This window comes from Sinocyclocheilus anshuiensis, unplaced genomic scaffold (genome assembly GCF_001515605.1).
Source record: "Sinocyclocheilus anshuiensis isolate Anshui unplaced genomic scaffold, SAMN03320099.WGS_v1.1 scaffold122, whole genome shotgun sequence".
NCBI lineage: Eukaryota > Metazoa > Chordata > Actinopteri > Cypriniformes > Cyprinidae > Sinocyclocheilus > Sinocyclocheilus anshuiensis.
Genome location: NW_015544153.1, coordinates 87,702 through 103,968, shown reverse-complemented (window position 1 = coordinate 103,968; position 16,267 = coordinate 87,702). Strand labels below are relative to the sequence as shown.

General features: G+C 38.9%; 2 protein-coding genes across 2 annotated transcripts; both read right to left on the bottom strand.

Annotated features, from left to right (window-relative positions):
- Nucleotides 1-5,779: 5,779 nt before the first annotated feature.
- Nucleotides 5,780-7,951, bottom strand: LOC107695227 (forkhead box protein D2-like). Its single transcript, XM_016495044.1, has one exon. The coding sequence runs from the start codon at nt 7,567-7,569 to the stop codon at nt 6,463-6,465; it is 1,107 nt and encodes a 368-aa protein (XP_016350530.1). The 5' UTR covers nt 7,570-7,951; the 3' UTR covers nt 5,780-6,462.
- A 3,637-nt stretch (nt 7,952-11,588) lies between these two features.
- LOC107695226 (forkhead box protein E4-like) lies at nt 11,589-13,163 on the bottom strand. The gene has a single exon (XM_016495043.1). It carries the CDS (start codon nt 13,006-13,008, stop codon nt 11,749-11,751), a length of 1,260 nt encoding a protein of 419 aa, XP_016350529.1. The 5' UTR covers nt 13,009-13,163; the 3' UTR covers nt 11,589-11,748.
- Between the last annotated feature and the right edge of the window lie 3,104 nt (nt 13,164-16,267).

Genomic DNA, 16,267 nt, shown 5'->3' with positions numbered 1-16,267 from the left:
GTTCAAGTCGTTAAGCACACCCTATCCCATTATGAACTGCCAGAGTTACTGCAGATCTGGTGTTATGAATGTTTTTTCTTAAGGAAAGCATCATAAATGTTTAAATGTGTGTTAGAAGGTGTTCCTCCAGGGCAGATTATCCTCCCTAGGATCCGTGTTGGTGGTGAGGCGCGGCCGGGGGAGCGTGAGACGGGACAACAGTCTCAGGAGGGAGCGAGGCAAGAGCGGAGAGGGAGTTCGACGCGGAAAGCATGGACTGGCTGTTTGATGGCCATTCCAGCTGAACAAACAAAACACCCCAAAACACGACGAACCTGGGAGTTGGAAATATGTGCGGGTCTGCTACGAGGTCAGATTCCTAACCGTATCTAATTCAATTTTACAAACAGTAAGAAAACAGAGTTCGATGGAGCCTCCATCTCCTTACAAATAACGCACATACACAGTAATACAAAACACGAAGGCTTTTATCTGTTATCAAAAAACATCGAGGCAACGGGGTCAATTGGTTCTGAAACAAGACCATTTGAGTAACGGTTAAAATTTCAAAATAATAAATGTGTTGAACCCAAATATTGTGATTTGTCCGTCTCGCTTTTTGATACACAAGTCTCCTCAAGGGGTTCCCGCCACAGTGTCAGTAGCCAGGAGAGGCTCGCGCGCGCGGTGGTCCGGTCAGCTCTGCTAAAGACATTAGCGCTGGGCTCGAGGAGAGCGAGCGCGGGAGGCTCATAGACAGCGCTCACTTCTCTAAATAAACATTAGTCTTAAAAAGTTTGGCCCCGCGACCTCTCTCTGATCGCATTTCACTCTGGATAGTAAACTTCATTTTTATCGCGGGACTTTCCCATTCTTTCCGAAAACAGTCTTCGGTTTACGAAGATATGAATGCATACACTGACAAAGTTTCTCTTTCACCTGGCTTTGGAATAGACATGTATCTCATTTCTTTTACTGTGGAAAATAGAGCCGTTAAAAGTGACACGGGAATTAAGTTTTAATTTCAAGATGAAAACGTATGCATGCCTCTCCGTTGAGAAACGTGTTTGGATTAGTCCTGAAAACCAAAAGATCATTATTTTGTTTCGACAGACCTCAACATTTCACACTGAGGGAAAATTTGTCTTCTAGAGTGCAAGAGGGAGACTATGTGAAATGTTATGCCGTTATATGAGGCGACTGTACATCCCCACATTTCACTTAAGATTTTTCTCGGTCTGTCGCTGATAGGTTCTCGGGACTAGCTAAATTGAAAAATAACTACCCTTGTTGCACCCCATATTTAAATGTCATTTTCTAAATTGGAAAAGTGTTGGAGTTTGTTTAATTCTTACTAAAAGCAAACCCTATTATTATTATGCCTGTGAAGAAAGTCATTTTGAGAGGTGTGCCATTCACCGGATTGCGTAAAGCAAAATACGTGAATAAGTAGAAAAAAGTAAATATAGCCTTTTTTTCGTGTGTGCGTGTGTGTGTGGTAGTGGTATCCTGACCGGATAACGGGAGCATGCTCGCGGACAGACGACAGCTACCCCTCTCCCTCAAACTAAGAGTTTTTGGGTCACAAGTTAACCCCTCGGGCTTCCATAACGCTAACACTAAACCTTCACTAAGCCAGGCTCCTATTCGGTGATATCCCGGTCACATCTTGGAGGAGTGTGTGTTACTGTTTTCTGGCAAACAGAGAAGACGCACGGGAGAATAAGTTGGGCATGTTGCCATGGATACCGTCATTAAACGGGCCATACATCACTTTTGTCGAGCGGTCATTTTTGGGTCATATAAAGAAGCTATTGTGCTCATCTGATGACAGAACAGATTTTAGAATTTTCATCAGTAATCGCTCATCTCGGTGATGCCCGTGTGTTTCTCTGTGTGTGGGATGGCAGGCCAACTGCAGGTGTCCTTCAGTGAGTCCCAGTGAGTCGAAGTCGATGGTGCGAACACTTCCAAAGTTAATATTTTGTTTCCAGAGAAGAGGGGAGACCTGTATCTCTGCTTTATTTACACATTCTAAATTAATTAAGCGGAGGGTTCCTCGGTGCGCAAGAAAAACATGGAGGGGGAGATGCTGGGCCTAATTTATTGTGGCCGTACATCTCTGCTTCATGCCAGGGTGTCAGGGGACTCGGCCGACGGCATTCCTTCACAATGAGGATTAGAGCTCCCATCATCTGTTTATTTCACCGCTTTAAATGAAAGAGTAGCCTATTTTAGAGAGAGAGAGAGAGAGAGAGTGTAGCAAAGTTTAAAGACGCAACAACAAAGTTTATTGTGGATCCCAATGATAATTGTGATTAGGACAATTACAAAGCACCAATTATTAAGCCACGTTATATCTGTAATAAAACATCTAGGCTAATACTGACTTGTGCAGGTTGCTCCTGATAGCATCAACAGGTTTCATTATTTTGGACGACTGACACCAATTTTACACAATCAAAATAAAAAACAAAAAAACAATATGAGATAACGTTAATACGCATTAAAAAGAAGAAGTTTGGACCAGACATCTGGTTTAAAAAATAAAAATTGTACAGTTCTTGCACCGTGTAGCCTAGTTCTTGCAGCAGGGGCCCCAGTTCATCTAAGGTAATATGCATCTCAGACGCTTTACATAATTTTCTAATTATAACTATGGAACTAAAATAGATTTACAAGCTATGGTCTTGTAACAAGATCCTCTCTAATACTAGACACACAGTGGAGTGTTGTTCGACACAAGCCAAAAACAACAACAGCTACAATTTAATAACAGGCCTAATAATCATTTTGAAATAATACGTGAAACTCTTTAAATTCATTTTTAATAAAAATGTACACGCAAGAAAATTAATTTTCAGAAAAGAATACTGCCACTCCCACTTCCAAACGTATAGCCCAAACCATAGCATATTAAACAGCCTAATTATGACAGAAGAATAACAAATCATTGTCAGCGACACCCCCCCCCCAAAAAGTAAAACAGTGCCATATGTAAATTCTTTGAATTACCCATAAATTAAACAATAATAGGGCTACATTTTTCATTAAATGTAAAAAAGAAAAATAATTAATATACAACACAATTTATAATAAATGCAATTTATGCTGAAGAGATAAAACATATTGCTAATGTATACTGAATGATGCATTTCACGCGTCCAATGAAAGCCGTTTCTAAAATGAAAAGATATTAAATGCGCCTGCTACAGCAAAAGCCTGCTAAAAGATGAAAATTATTGTTCCTGTATGCATAAAAAGATGAATATAAGCAGACATTAACTAAAATTATCTACATTAGGCCTAAATACTTTAAAATATAGGCCTTGTGTAAAATTATAAAATTATAAATTAAACCAAAATCAATGATTATGCGTAGGCTTACATATAGGCTATACATATATTTTAGCGAAATAATGATCGGATAGTATCAGTAAAGGTTAATGTAAATTTTATAATTAACAGCACACTTAAATGGGGGGGGGGATCACTGCATGCAAGTGTGAGCCCCGTAATTTGGATAAAGAGCCCGTGCAACAAAGCAGACAAGGAAAGCTGACAACGTCGCAAAATGTAGAGAACATATAAAACACCAGGCCAGAAGCAAATACGGAGTTGTTTTAGAGATATCCCTTTTAAAATGACAGTAATAGAAGAGATAAGATATGCTTTGCTCCATTCGAAGTCGTAGGTGGTCCCCTCATGGTGTAACTAACGCGCTTCACAGGAAAAAAAAATGAAAGCGAAATGAACGGGCAATTAGTGGGATTTAAGGCCGTAACCCATGATTTACACTTTCGATCCGATTAAAGGAGAGCGATATGATTTCTCATGGTGAGACAAAACAAGACTGAAAAATACTGGACGTCAAGAAAGAAGATGAACGTCCTTTTTACATTAAAGCCTATCTCGCATTTCGCCTCCTTTAATCAAGAGACCATCTTTCTGAAACTTAACTAATCACCACAAATTAATTAACTGTAAATTATGACATAGGCGTAAACACGACCACATGTAAGCAAGCGCTTTTAGATTTTTCTGCTTATTTCATTCATGGGCTGCGAGAACAGATTTATTCGCTGTAAGTACAGATCAAAAGTACACTATTGTGTAATAATGTCCCTTCCTCTCTGCTGCTCTCTATCACCTCCAACCAGCAATACATTTATCGTTCTTCCTCCCCAGTCTTTTTACCTGTGTATGCTAGAGACGCACATGACCTCTGCCCTTAAGTCATCCTGATGTCCCAAACTAAAGTCAACCTATTTTTTATAATAATAATAATAAAAGAGGCTAATAAAATAATCAAATCTATTATTATAATACCCTTGGCTTAATTATTCATTAGACAAAGCATCACATTTCTGAGTATTTTAGTTGATTTTAATTTACCTTAATCCTCAATAATTCAGTAATTAACTTAAAATTAAAAAAACTGTATGCCTTTATATTCAAAAAAATAAGTTTATATGACTGTATGTTGATATTATATTACTATTATGACAGACAAAAAAAACTTCAATTTCACGCGCAGTATTTGGCTGGTGGTCCAGGAGTGCTTGGAAAATACGGTTTAACTATTAGTTTGGTCCACTTTTGTTCTCATGAAATATGAGAACAATATTTTAGTCTGTTTTTTAGATGACAAAATATTCGACGTTTTGAATTAATAGCCTACATCCAACAACCGAGATGTTTGCATTCGCTTCAAAGGGATTTGCTGAGCTGAAGAAGAGAGAAAAATATGGTGAATGTGAGTCGACCCTTCCTTTATGCCTGACAACTAGTTGTCAAAAACACCCCACGAAGCAAATTTACCCATTTGCGCACGAACCAGGTAAGTAAAGGCAGCTTTTTTATACCACCTTCTGAACAGTACCGTGTGTTCGGCCAACTCTGAAATGGATTCATCAGTCTGTTTTTCGCACTACGGTGAATTCCCGCTGCTTCTTTTGTACACGTCTCAAGACAACACAGATGATGTGAAAGCGGACAGCCGAGAGTCTTTTAAGACGATCGCCTTTCAGAAGCAAATGTGTGTGGCTTGTCTCGCTAGGGACCACTTGCTGGGTGCCCATTCAGGCCTTGGGGACAAGGTCTTCAGTGACAACATCAACAAATGGGCAAAAAGCTGCATTATTGTGGATTAGATTCCAGATGAAAAAAAATGCTACCACAAATTAGCAACGAATCCTCAAAAGACTTCGTGGGTATCCATGTATAACCCTCACATTCAATTATAGGCTTTCAAGCGCTGATGTTCCCATTGCTTTAGCTCTTTGTCGTTTGCCAGAAACTGGTCAATTATCATGGCTCAAAGCGCCACACAAGAGGAGACATGTGCCTTGGGCCTTCAACGTACTAAATACTGGTGTGAAAACGTCACACACTATGATTTCTTTCTTTCTTTTTTTTTTTTTTTTAGGCCTAATCTATTTAACCTAAAGCCTTAATAAAAATATAGTGTGGCAGCAAACATTAAACTAACATTTTAACAATGTAATCATATTATTGCTCTTTGAATTTGAAGTATTTTTTGGTCTAGTATTATAGGTGTACACTGGTGAAAATGATTACACTAAACCAAAAACAATGTGGTTAAAATCATTTGTTTTCTTAACTCACAGTTGTTTGAACTTCAAACATTATATTTTGTGAATAAACGTTAGATAACTCTGTTATGCTGTAGGTTGATATAGGCCTGTTTGAAGACTAAAGCGAAAATAAGTTAACGAAAACATCTTCAGAATTCACAAACATTTATTGTCTTGCCATTACAACAAACAATGACCTATGGACATCTCTTTACATATAACAACATTCTTTTCACAGATCATTTTTCAATGGAATAATGAAATATGTATTAACAAGAGTCAGACAGAAAGAGGTAATGCGATTTACACCAAGAACCACATAATCATCTATCAACAGAAATAAAATAAGAATAAAATTCACCAGAACACTTCTGTTGAGAGAACTAGGGGAAGTGGGACGTTAACCTATGTAATCTATTTACAGCCCCTATATTGTCTCTGGCCATGTGCTTTCAAAACAAGTAAATCCTGAGGTTTAAGTCTCGGTATTGACAGTGCTTTTCACAAACTCACAAAATATACAAAACAATAAAATAATTAAAACAAATCTTCATTTAAGTCAGCCAAAAGAGGAAATTCCATGGCAATGAGTACAAACTATTACTATACTGACTTTCTGGACAAAACGGAAAAAGTTCCACTGGCTGTCCAAAGGTGAAATCTTAGCTTACTTTTACATGATCTTAATTTCCTCTCTTCAGCCTCTTTCTCTCTCCATAATCTTACATATTTACAGTTCATAAATATACTTAATTAGCCTTTTTTTAATCATTCAGAAACATGAAACGGGCGGCATTTTAATCTTGCAAACGTGTAAATCCTACCTTAGCAAATGACGAAACAACCATATTAAACTGGACTGCTGCACTTTCTATTTGCTGCCACTCTAGAAATGGCAATTGTTAAGGCTTGACGTTTTGCTCGAGAAAGTCTGTGTGCCTAGCTGAAGCATCGCTTCCTGCGTTAGATTCAAGTGGTTCGTGGCCGAAGCAAGCGTGGGAGTCAGCATGGCCAAGATCTGAGCCTGTCCACCCGTTTGTGTGGTGTACGGCGAAGCTGGTGAGCTAGCCGCACCAATTATATTGTCAATAGAGAAGGAAGGCCGACTTGGACCATTAGTGTCCGTTTTGAGAGGCGCCAGACTAGGAAGAGTCGGGCTGAGTTGAGGATAGAAAGGCTTTCTCAGCTCAGTACCTAAAAACGAAGGGAAGCTGTGTGGCGTGGAGAATATCGAGGAAGTCGCGGGGAGAGCACAAGGTGCGTTTTGGAACGGGAACGCGCCTCCAGGGTGGTGTAGGTGATAGGGGTGATGCGCGTGGAAATTTTGCAGCTGTAGGCCGTAATTGTAACCGTACGGTCCGTAGCCAAAGCCAGGTAGAAATCCCCCCGCGTCCCTGAGGATCTCGTTGGTCTGGTGTCTTTTGAAGCGCTTCCTTCTGCGCAGAAAACTCCCATTGTCAAACATGTCGGCGGACTCTGGGTCGAGGGTCCAGTAATTGCCTTTGCCCGGGTTACCGGGTTCACGGGGTATTTTGACGAAGCAGTCATTTAGAGACAAGTTGTGACGGATAGAGTTTTGCCACGCGGGGAATTTCTCCCTGTAATATGGGAACCTGTTGCTGATGAACTCGCAGATCTCGCTGAGAGTCAAACGTTTCTTCGGGTTCTGCAGGATACCCATGGTTATCAGGGCTATATAAGAATAAGGGGGTTTCACCAAAGCATTTTTCACTGGTTTATCCCCACTTAACGCACCGGTTCTGTTGTCATCCCGTGGCCCGACCCGGTCAGCTGGACAGTCCAAGCTGCTTTGGCCCGGAGAGATTGCGCCCTCCCCCGCATTCTGGGATAGATTGTCATCTGAGTCATTGTCCAAGTGAAAACTATGATGGTGGTGAAGATATTTGCCCTCTACAATATCCCCGCCAACGACATCAATGTCCACGTCGTCGGACAGAGCAGAACTGTCCGACATGTCCGTCCCCAGAGTCATCCTTGGAGAGTCTTTTTGTCTTCCTCTCTCGCGTTCCGTGTCCAGTCTCGTGTAGCACCCAACACAAGCAGTGTGTCCTCTCAGTCACTTGTGCGTTCTGGAACTACAAAACTCCCGTCCCCCTGAAGCCAAGAATATGTTTTCTTCACGTCCGGGAGCCGCATAGAAAATGTACATTAAGAAACGAAAAAACACTCGAAAGAATCACACCGGACTCGCATAACACTAAAATCGTCCAGAGCTCAGAGCGCTTTCAAAGTCTAACTGGACACTCGGTTAAGACCTCGATTTTTCCTTTTCATGGAGCGTAGTTGGTCCATATGCAATATGAACTTTTGGATCATACGAATAGCATTAGGACCATGCATTTACTAACGTTTTCAGTTTTAATTATTCGAGCATTTGTTATCGTGTACAGTCGCAGCGCTGTGCGTGAATGAGCCTGCAAGTATACCCCCGCGCGGCTTCCAAAAACTATTTATCCAGGCACCATAATCACGTGATCACCATGTCAGTAACCAGGAACTACGGGAAGTTTAGAGCCGAGGAAAGCAGCAGAGGGGAGAAAACAGCAAGTGTTATCAACTCCCCTTAATGTGCATATTTAACTGACATTTGTGACAAATTACAAAAATAATACTGATAAAATACAAAGTCTGTACAGGCTATAAAACAGGTAAAATCCCGTACGATTTAACTTCAATAAAACTGAGGATTTTTCAAAGACGTGACAACAAATAAACTGGCAACGCATAAAACAAATAATAGCACAACTTACTACACTAAATGATTAATTGTTTTCTAATGTTGCTTAAAATAATCAGCCAAATATCAATAAGATATCATCCAAATAAATAATGAATAGATATTAATAGATAGGTTACTTTAATATAATAAGTTAATGATATAGCAAATAAACAATAGAAAGAAAGAAAAGCACTGGCATTTTTTTGCATTAAATCATCAGATCGATTTTTTTATTCCATTGGCTAACAAAGAGGCAGAAACAAACAAATACATTTCTACCAAATAGTAGCCAATAAAATCGTTTCCTTCAAAAAGATTTAAATCAAAATTCCAAATAAACTGACACATCAAATAATAGGTTACATGAAATTTTAGTCACAAAGCAACAGTGATTATTTACAAAATAGCATGGCACGATTAGGGACGAATTATTTTAATATTATCCAGGATTAGTCAAAGTTAATCTTCAATTTAGCATATAGAGGCCACAATTTATTTCACTGCACATATTGAAATATTTCACAATATTTGTTAATATCCTTGTATTCATTTGCATTGTATTACCAATGCAGAACAGCAGGAATCAATACGTTATTCTAGAACTCGGCAGGTGCATGGACTGTTTTAACAACATTTATTTTGTTTGGCATGAAAATAACATTAACTTGTCTATAAATATAACAACAACGAAATTTGCGTTTTGTACAAGATCTCGTGCGTTCAAGCTCTACGAAGGTTAGTTTTTTCGTGCCGTTATTCACCTCTCAATGTTTTTTATTTTTTTCCTCTATCAGGAATTCCAAACACATCCGTTTATAGATACTATGTAAATATTCTCCTAAAGTATAAAAAGCACATATATATACTCTATGCAACCTGTTTGAATTCGTCATTGCTTATAGATGACAAGCTATGCGAATTCATTTTTCATTATGCTCATTACTCGTATACAAACTCCAAGACCCAGTCTGTGACTCAGTCGGATTCAAAATTGTTCCACAGGATATGCCCAATTTCATGCTCCGCTTGCTTTGTGACCATATTTTCTCTTATATTCCGTTTCCCATAAGAATTTCTATTCCATATAGGCTAAACATGCGTAATTTCTGCTATTAAACTAGAAATTTAAAGTACACATAAAAACAGACATTTCGGTAATTAAAATTATTTTAGTTTAATCTCTTGCTAGACTGTAGTTTAGTCTGTAGTCTTAATAGCTTAAAAGGAGTTAATTGCTAAGCATTTGAGATATAAAAATGTCGACGTTATAAAAGAAAGGCAAGTAGTAAACAAGGTCAAAATTGTAGTTCATGAACTGCTTGTGGGAACGATGGCGGAGACAGAGCAATGACACTACAGAACAGCTGCCTGTGGGAGCCCAAACTCAGAGGTCAAGTTAGCACCTCATGCAGTTCTTCTGTCTCATCAAATAAGATATTTGATTTATAAATTCAATAGTTCAAAATATTTTCTAAATTTAGGGTATCCTATATTTAGGATTTTTTTTCAATGCATTATGTAATTCAGTCTCTATACAGCGCTCGAGTGAAAAAAAAACTTTAAATCACACTCTTTTCTGTCTCAACAGACCAAAAAAATAAGTGTCGTGCATGTTTAAGGCCCCTGCACATCATAAATGTCATAGTGCAAACCACAGGCGACACTCTGAAAAAAGAACCAGATAATCACAGTCGGTTTTTGGCCTAAACTGACAAATAGGCTTCCCCTTCCCTTTTTCATCCTTTCTTCCGCTTTTAAGTGGGCTCACCAGTTGATGTGTTGATGGCTGACACAGTATAAAAGGTCTCTGTAAAGCGTACTGTAATTCTGTAACATTTTTAACCACATTACTGCCACCTAGCGGTTCTACGGTGCATCCCATGCAAACGACAAAAGAATTGCGCTTCAACTCGTAACCAAACAAATAATTAAAAATAATAATAATAATAAATAAATAAAATAAAATAAATAAAAAATAAGTGTTTTGTTGTTGTTGCGAAAACCAGTATTGTGGCCCTTAACCCTTATTATTCCTAAATAAAATGTCGTGGTAATTAAATCGTTTTGCAAACCGTCGGAGGACCACAACGACATGGGCTGGGTTTCTCAATAATTAGTCACATCAGGCTCTTATTAATGAAGTCGGACATTTTAAAAAACAATTTTAACGCCATCTTGTCAAACCAGTATTGCATGTCAATTAGAAGAAATTAAGTGCATCGTTAAGAGTTGCAAAAGCAGCCTACCGAACTAAGGGCCAAACGAGAGTTTGTCTCTCCAATATGAAAAGAGCTTGAAATGACCTCCAAGCATGGAAAGGGATATGGGCAAAGGGGCTGAGCATTCGATAATAATCAAAAAAACTGAATTTATTCATTCTGAATTTAAAAAGGAAAAAAGTAATTACAATTTTGATGACACAGTTTCAAAAATAGATGCTCAATAAATAAACAAAATGCTCAAATGTAGCCTACATTTGTGCTCCTTTGAAAACGTATACACACAATTGAAAACATACGTTCAAAAGAGAGTAGCCTACTGCGGAGTATTGTTTTAAAAGCTATTTTAACAAAATATTTTATTCCCGGAAATAATATGACTTTGCAGTGATGAAAAAAAATGCTTTGTCAATTAAGAAGTGTCATTTTGTCTATGTGATAAAACGTTTTCTACGTGCTACATAGACAACCATGCGTTTAAACGTTCTTAGGATATTGGGAAACCCAGTCATGGTCTTAACTTGGTGGCGACTGACATCTAGTGGATTTTATGTGAAATGCTCTAAATCTTGGTTTTATTTATATTAATATTTTATTTGTATTTATTTAGGCTATATATTTATTCCAATAACCAGTCGATGTCGCTCCCTCACCAGAAAAATATGTGGACTTTGTGACTGAAGAAAAAATAAAGTGCATAAATATTTTGTTTAACATAGCCTATTATTTTGTAGGCGCAAGTGTCTAACATGGAGGGGGGGGCAACTGACCGAACTTTTTAATCAAATGTATTACTAAAAAAAAAAGAGTTAATACTGGATATATATATATATATATATATAAACATAGTGTCCAATGTTAAATAACTTAAATGATTTAAATACAGACTATTAATTATATAATGGAAACACTCAAGTTGCAAGATGGTACGTATTATTGTTATGTATTATTGAATCAATTTGTTCTGAACGAGTTAGTTCAAATAGAGAACAAACGAAAAATTATTACACAAAAACATTTATTTGCTTAAAATATTTACATTGTTCAGGGGGTTTGTCCTCTGATATATAGTCAAAGAAATGTTTCAGACTACATATCAATAACAGAACTGTAATTATTCATTTTATACAATACAACTGGTTAATTCTGACACACGGTACACAACTTTTGTTACATAACAAGAACTCAATCTCGGGGCCATTTTCACATGTTTTCACATGTATCGCTCCATTCCAGAGGCAAACTTGGCTTGTCTCATATATGAATTATTGTATGAGTTCATTGACGGTCCGGAGAGACCTAAAAGTGGGTCTGTATGATCTGCGCACGACCCAGAACGCACAGGCGGCAGCGAAATCCTGTTTCCCGAACAGTCCACCTGTGAACCTCCGGGTGAGAAGCTGGACTGCGTGACCCCGGACAGGTGAGTAGGCGAAGCCGAGGAGGGGTACGCGTAGCTGGTTGTCATGTTTGAAGCAAGATGTCCAGTGTTCCTGTTCAGCATGTTGCTCGTGGGATTTATCGGTTGTGTCTGAAAGCAGGTTGGGTCTGAGGTGGATACGGTACAGCTGGCGGTCATGGCACCCAAGTCTCCAACACCCAGGCCGAGAGACTGCGGGTTGAGATCTCCTCCACTTTGCATCACAGTCTGCTGACTAATAATGTTATCGATGCTGAACATCCTGGGCTGGCCCTGCGTGACCCCGGCCGATGCCTGATAGTGATGCAGCATCGCCAGGTGCGGGGAACCAGCCAACTGAGTCCGGTAGCCAGACGTTACACCCGGGTACAAAGTATTGGGGTAGGCCTGTCTACCCATAGGTGTGGGCGTGAAAGCGCTCGAGCTTTGCATGTACCCAGGATATGTGCTAACATCAGTCCGCTTGAAGCGCTTCCTCCGTCGCAAGAAGCTCCCGTTGTCGAACATGTCCTCAGCGGCAGGGTCGAGCGTCCAGTAGTTTCCTTTGCCGGGCCTACCGGACTCTCGCGGGATCTTCACAAAACAGTCGTTGAGGGTGAGGTTATGCCGTATGGAATTCTGCCACTTCTTGGAATTCTCGCGGTAAAAAGGAAAGCGTTCCATGATGAACTTATAGATGCCGCCTAGAGTGAGTTTTCTCTCAGGTGAATTGGCGATGGCCATTGCTATAAGTGCGATGTAACTGTAGGGAGGTTTACCTCGCGGCACTGGCCTTTTCCTCCGCCGGCTGCCAGTGGCGGGCAGATGTTCCTCTGTTTGACCCAATGAAACCCCTTCCTCCCTGTCTGTATTTGGACTGCTGCCCCGGGGCTCGGCTTTGATGAGAACACCGTCCTTGGTTCGAGCTTGGTGGTTCAACGCTGGTGGAGAAAGAGGAATCGGGGAGTCCAGGCTCACGTTGGGAGACACCACCACTGGACTGGCTGGTGAGTGCTGGGACTCTGCCGTCATGTTGCACATGCCCGTGAAATATGCAAAACTTGCAAGATTCATAAAAATCGTCTTTTAAAACTTTTAGGGCTGTCAAAATTTTAAAATTCCTTCAATTTGCCCACTAAACAGGCTGTAAAAATATTGACAATACCAAAATAAGCGTGCGCTCAGCTGTAGATTACAGAGGTGTTTGTCTAACAGGTGAGTGAGTCGGGGGGAGTTTTATAGAGCGGGCAGAGTGACGACACGGGCCGCCTCATGACGATCGATTGGGTGACGGTTCTCCCCTCACTAACAAAGAATGCGAGGTCAGAAAATCAGCGTTACATTCATTTTGGACGGATGGATTTGTATATTTTAGAACCTGTATTTAAAGACATACCTGATTAACCTGACTAAACACCACAATCTCAGAATAAATCACACAAAAATTAAATATATAAAGTTAAACAAGGAGGAAAGTTTTTAAAAAGAGGAGAAAAACAATATCTAACCTAGATTTGTGATATTTCACTATATGAGCTGTCATAAAGAGTCCTGCTGTCCTTCAATGAAAAACAAAAAGGATGTAACAGGCTTGTGACCTTATATGGAATATACATTGTGTGATATCAGATAAGGCAAAGTGGCTTACATAATAGCTTCCACTGATTTTGGGGTCTTAAGAGCAAAAGGATTAGGAAGGAAAGGGTGGAGAGGTGGAGGTTAAATACCTATACTAAATATTGTAAGCAGAACAGTTTCACCGAGTATGGCTTTCTTCATATCACAAAGACCTGGAACATTATGAATACTCAATTTATTGATCATTTTTGTTCACTGTAATATACATATAGCCTACATATATATATATATATATATATATATATATATATTAGATTAGATGATTAGATTCAACTTTATTGTCATTGCACATGTAAGGTACAAGGCAACGAATTGCAGTTAGCATCTAACCAGAAGTGCAATAAGCAGTAAGTACAGGATATACAGTGTCTACAATATGTTACAAATGTACAATAAATATACAGATAAGGCAGTACTATGGACATAATTTACAGATTTTTAAATACTATCAGCATGATATACAGATAGGTATATAAGAAGTCTATAAATATATATATATATATATATATATATATATATATATATATATTCACCATTATGATATTGTGTATGCAGTGCACATATTTAAAATGTAATAATTTGCCAGTTTACTCATACCAGTTAAATTTAAAGTGGTCACAAAGTGCAATAAACTTTTCTTTGTAGATTGTCACTTTTGCATCACTTTGATTTTACTTAAAAAGGCAGCAACCAACATTAAGATTTGAATTTTAGCAGGCTAAATGTTTTACAATGCAAAAAAATAACAAATAAAAGAAACAGACTGCTCACTGCAAGTTCTATCTTTGATCTCTCTCTCTCTCATAGTTTGCCCATGGATTCACTTTGTATCCAGGACAGAAACAACACACAGAAAGGCTGTAACAGACTTCCCAAACTACCTCTCAATCCACCAATTGAAAAATAAAAACAGGCCTTTAAAAACAGCAATTGAGCTGTGAAAGCTTTACAGAATGTTTAAAAAGAATACTGCTGGTTTATTTGTAATCTCCAGATTGAGACTATGGAGGGACGTGTGCTAATACAGCATCACAGCACACAACATCAACTTCTCGCCCAGGATTTTACTGATCAAATTACAGAAAGACAACAATAGCGTGCACACAGAATTCTCATCAGCTTTAAATAAATAGTTAAACCTATTAGGGAATTACCAGGGCTTTGCTTTTCAACACAAGGCATCTATAGGAAGGTCAGGAGGTAGAAAGTTACCCTAGACCTTTTCACTCTCAGCCTATGACTAAAGCTCAAAGTAAGTTTTCTAAATAAACAGCCAATAAACAACTTAAAACAGTTAAGTGCATGCATATTTGGGTAGGAGCGAGCAAAAAAAAAGTGATATGAACGACTGGACAGACAGTGTTCAGCTCTGACTGATAAGAAAGAAATGGCAGGATGAATAAGACCAGAGTCATAAGCCATAACAGCATTCACCCCTGCTTAAAGCACAAAGCATGCGGCGGCCTCAGCCCACACCCCTCCCTATGCCCAGACGCGCTAAACCCAGTTAGCCGAACAGAGCGGCTGGCTAACAGCTTCAGACAGGCGTGGGATCAGGGTTGTATCCAAGCAGGATCTGCCCCTTGTGCTGCCAGGTCAGGCAGACAAACAAGGGCTACAGCCAGGAAACAGCCCCTCCTCCCCCGCACCCTCATCCACCAGCCCCAGGGCCTACCATCTCATGGTAATCCCCGTAATATTACTCTCTTATCACACACACACACCAGAGATACACAGCCTGACAACTCTTGGAAAAAGTGTGTAATAAATTGAACTTGGTTTGTAATGCTTATGTGCCTGCATGAACATATACACACAGTGGTATGTATGCATTATATCATGACAAGTCAACAACAAAGGAATATACAATATTAACCCCCCGGTTTCACAGACAAGGCTTAAGCTAGTCCCAGACTAAAATGCATGTTTGAGCTGTCTCAACTGAAAATATCTTGCTCTGACATATCTTAAAATACGTCAGTGTCGTTGTACTGTGTCAAGATGCACACCTGTAATATTTACTTCTAAGGCATTTTTGTAAAAGTTGCTTAAATATCTTAATTTAACTAATGCCTATTCCTGGCTTAAGCTAAGCCCCGTTTGTGAAACCGGGCCTATAAGTGCCTTCCTAAGGGCATTGTTTGAGGTTGCATTGAATTAAACAGACTATTAAGATTTAATGTCCTAGGAGCTATTAAAGTAAAATACATGTCTGTTTCCCATGGATTTTATGCAACCTCAAGCACGGGCACAGGAAAAACGTTCCCGTGTTATTTGGAAACTTAAAGGGGTTTTATTTAATCTATGTCCTTCCAAACCTGCATTTCAGAAGAAAAAAAAAAGTCATGCAGGTACGGATACACATGATTGGGAGTAAATGATAACAGAATTTAAATGTTTAGGTGAATTTTCTCTTTAAGACACATTTAAAATGGCATTGCATTAGAATACTAAAACAAATTGCATTTCTTTTCTTTTCTCAGAACTAACTTTTGTGAAAAGCTTGAAAAATGTGCTATCGTTCTTTAAAATATTTCCCTTGGGTTGATATTTTGTAATTTAATGCAATGACATTCATACATTTCTAAGTGTTCCACACATTATGAAGCCCTATATGTCTATTAATTTAAGTCCCACAACTCACCTAATTCGAACCACAATATATATATATATATATATATATATATATAAATTT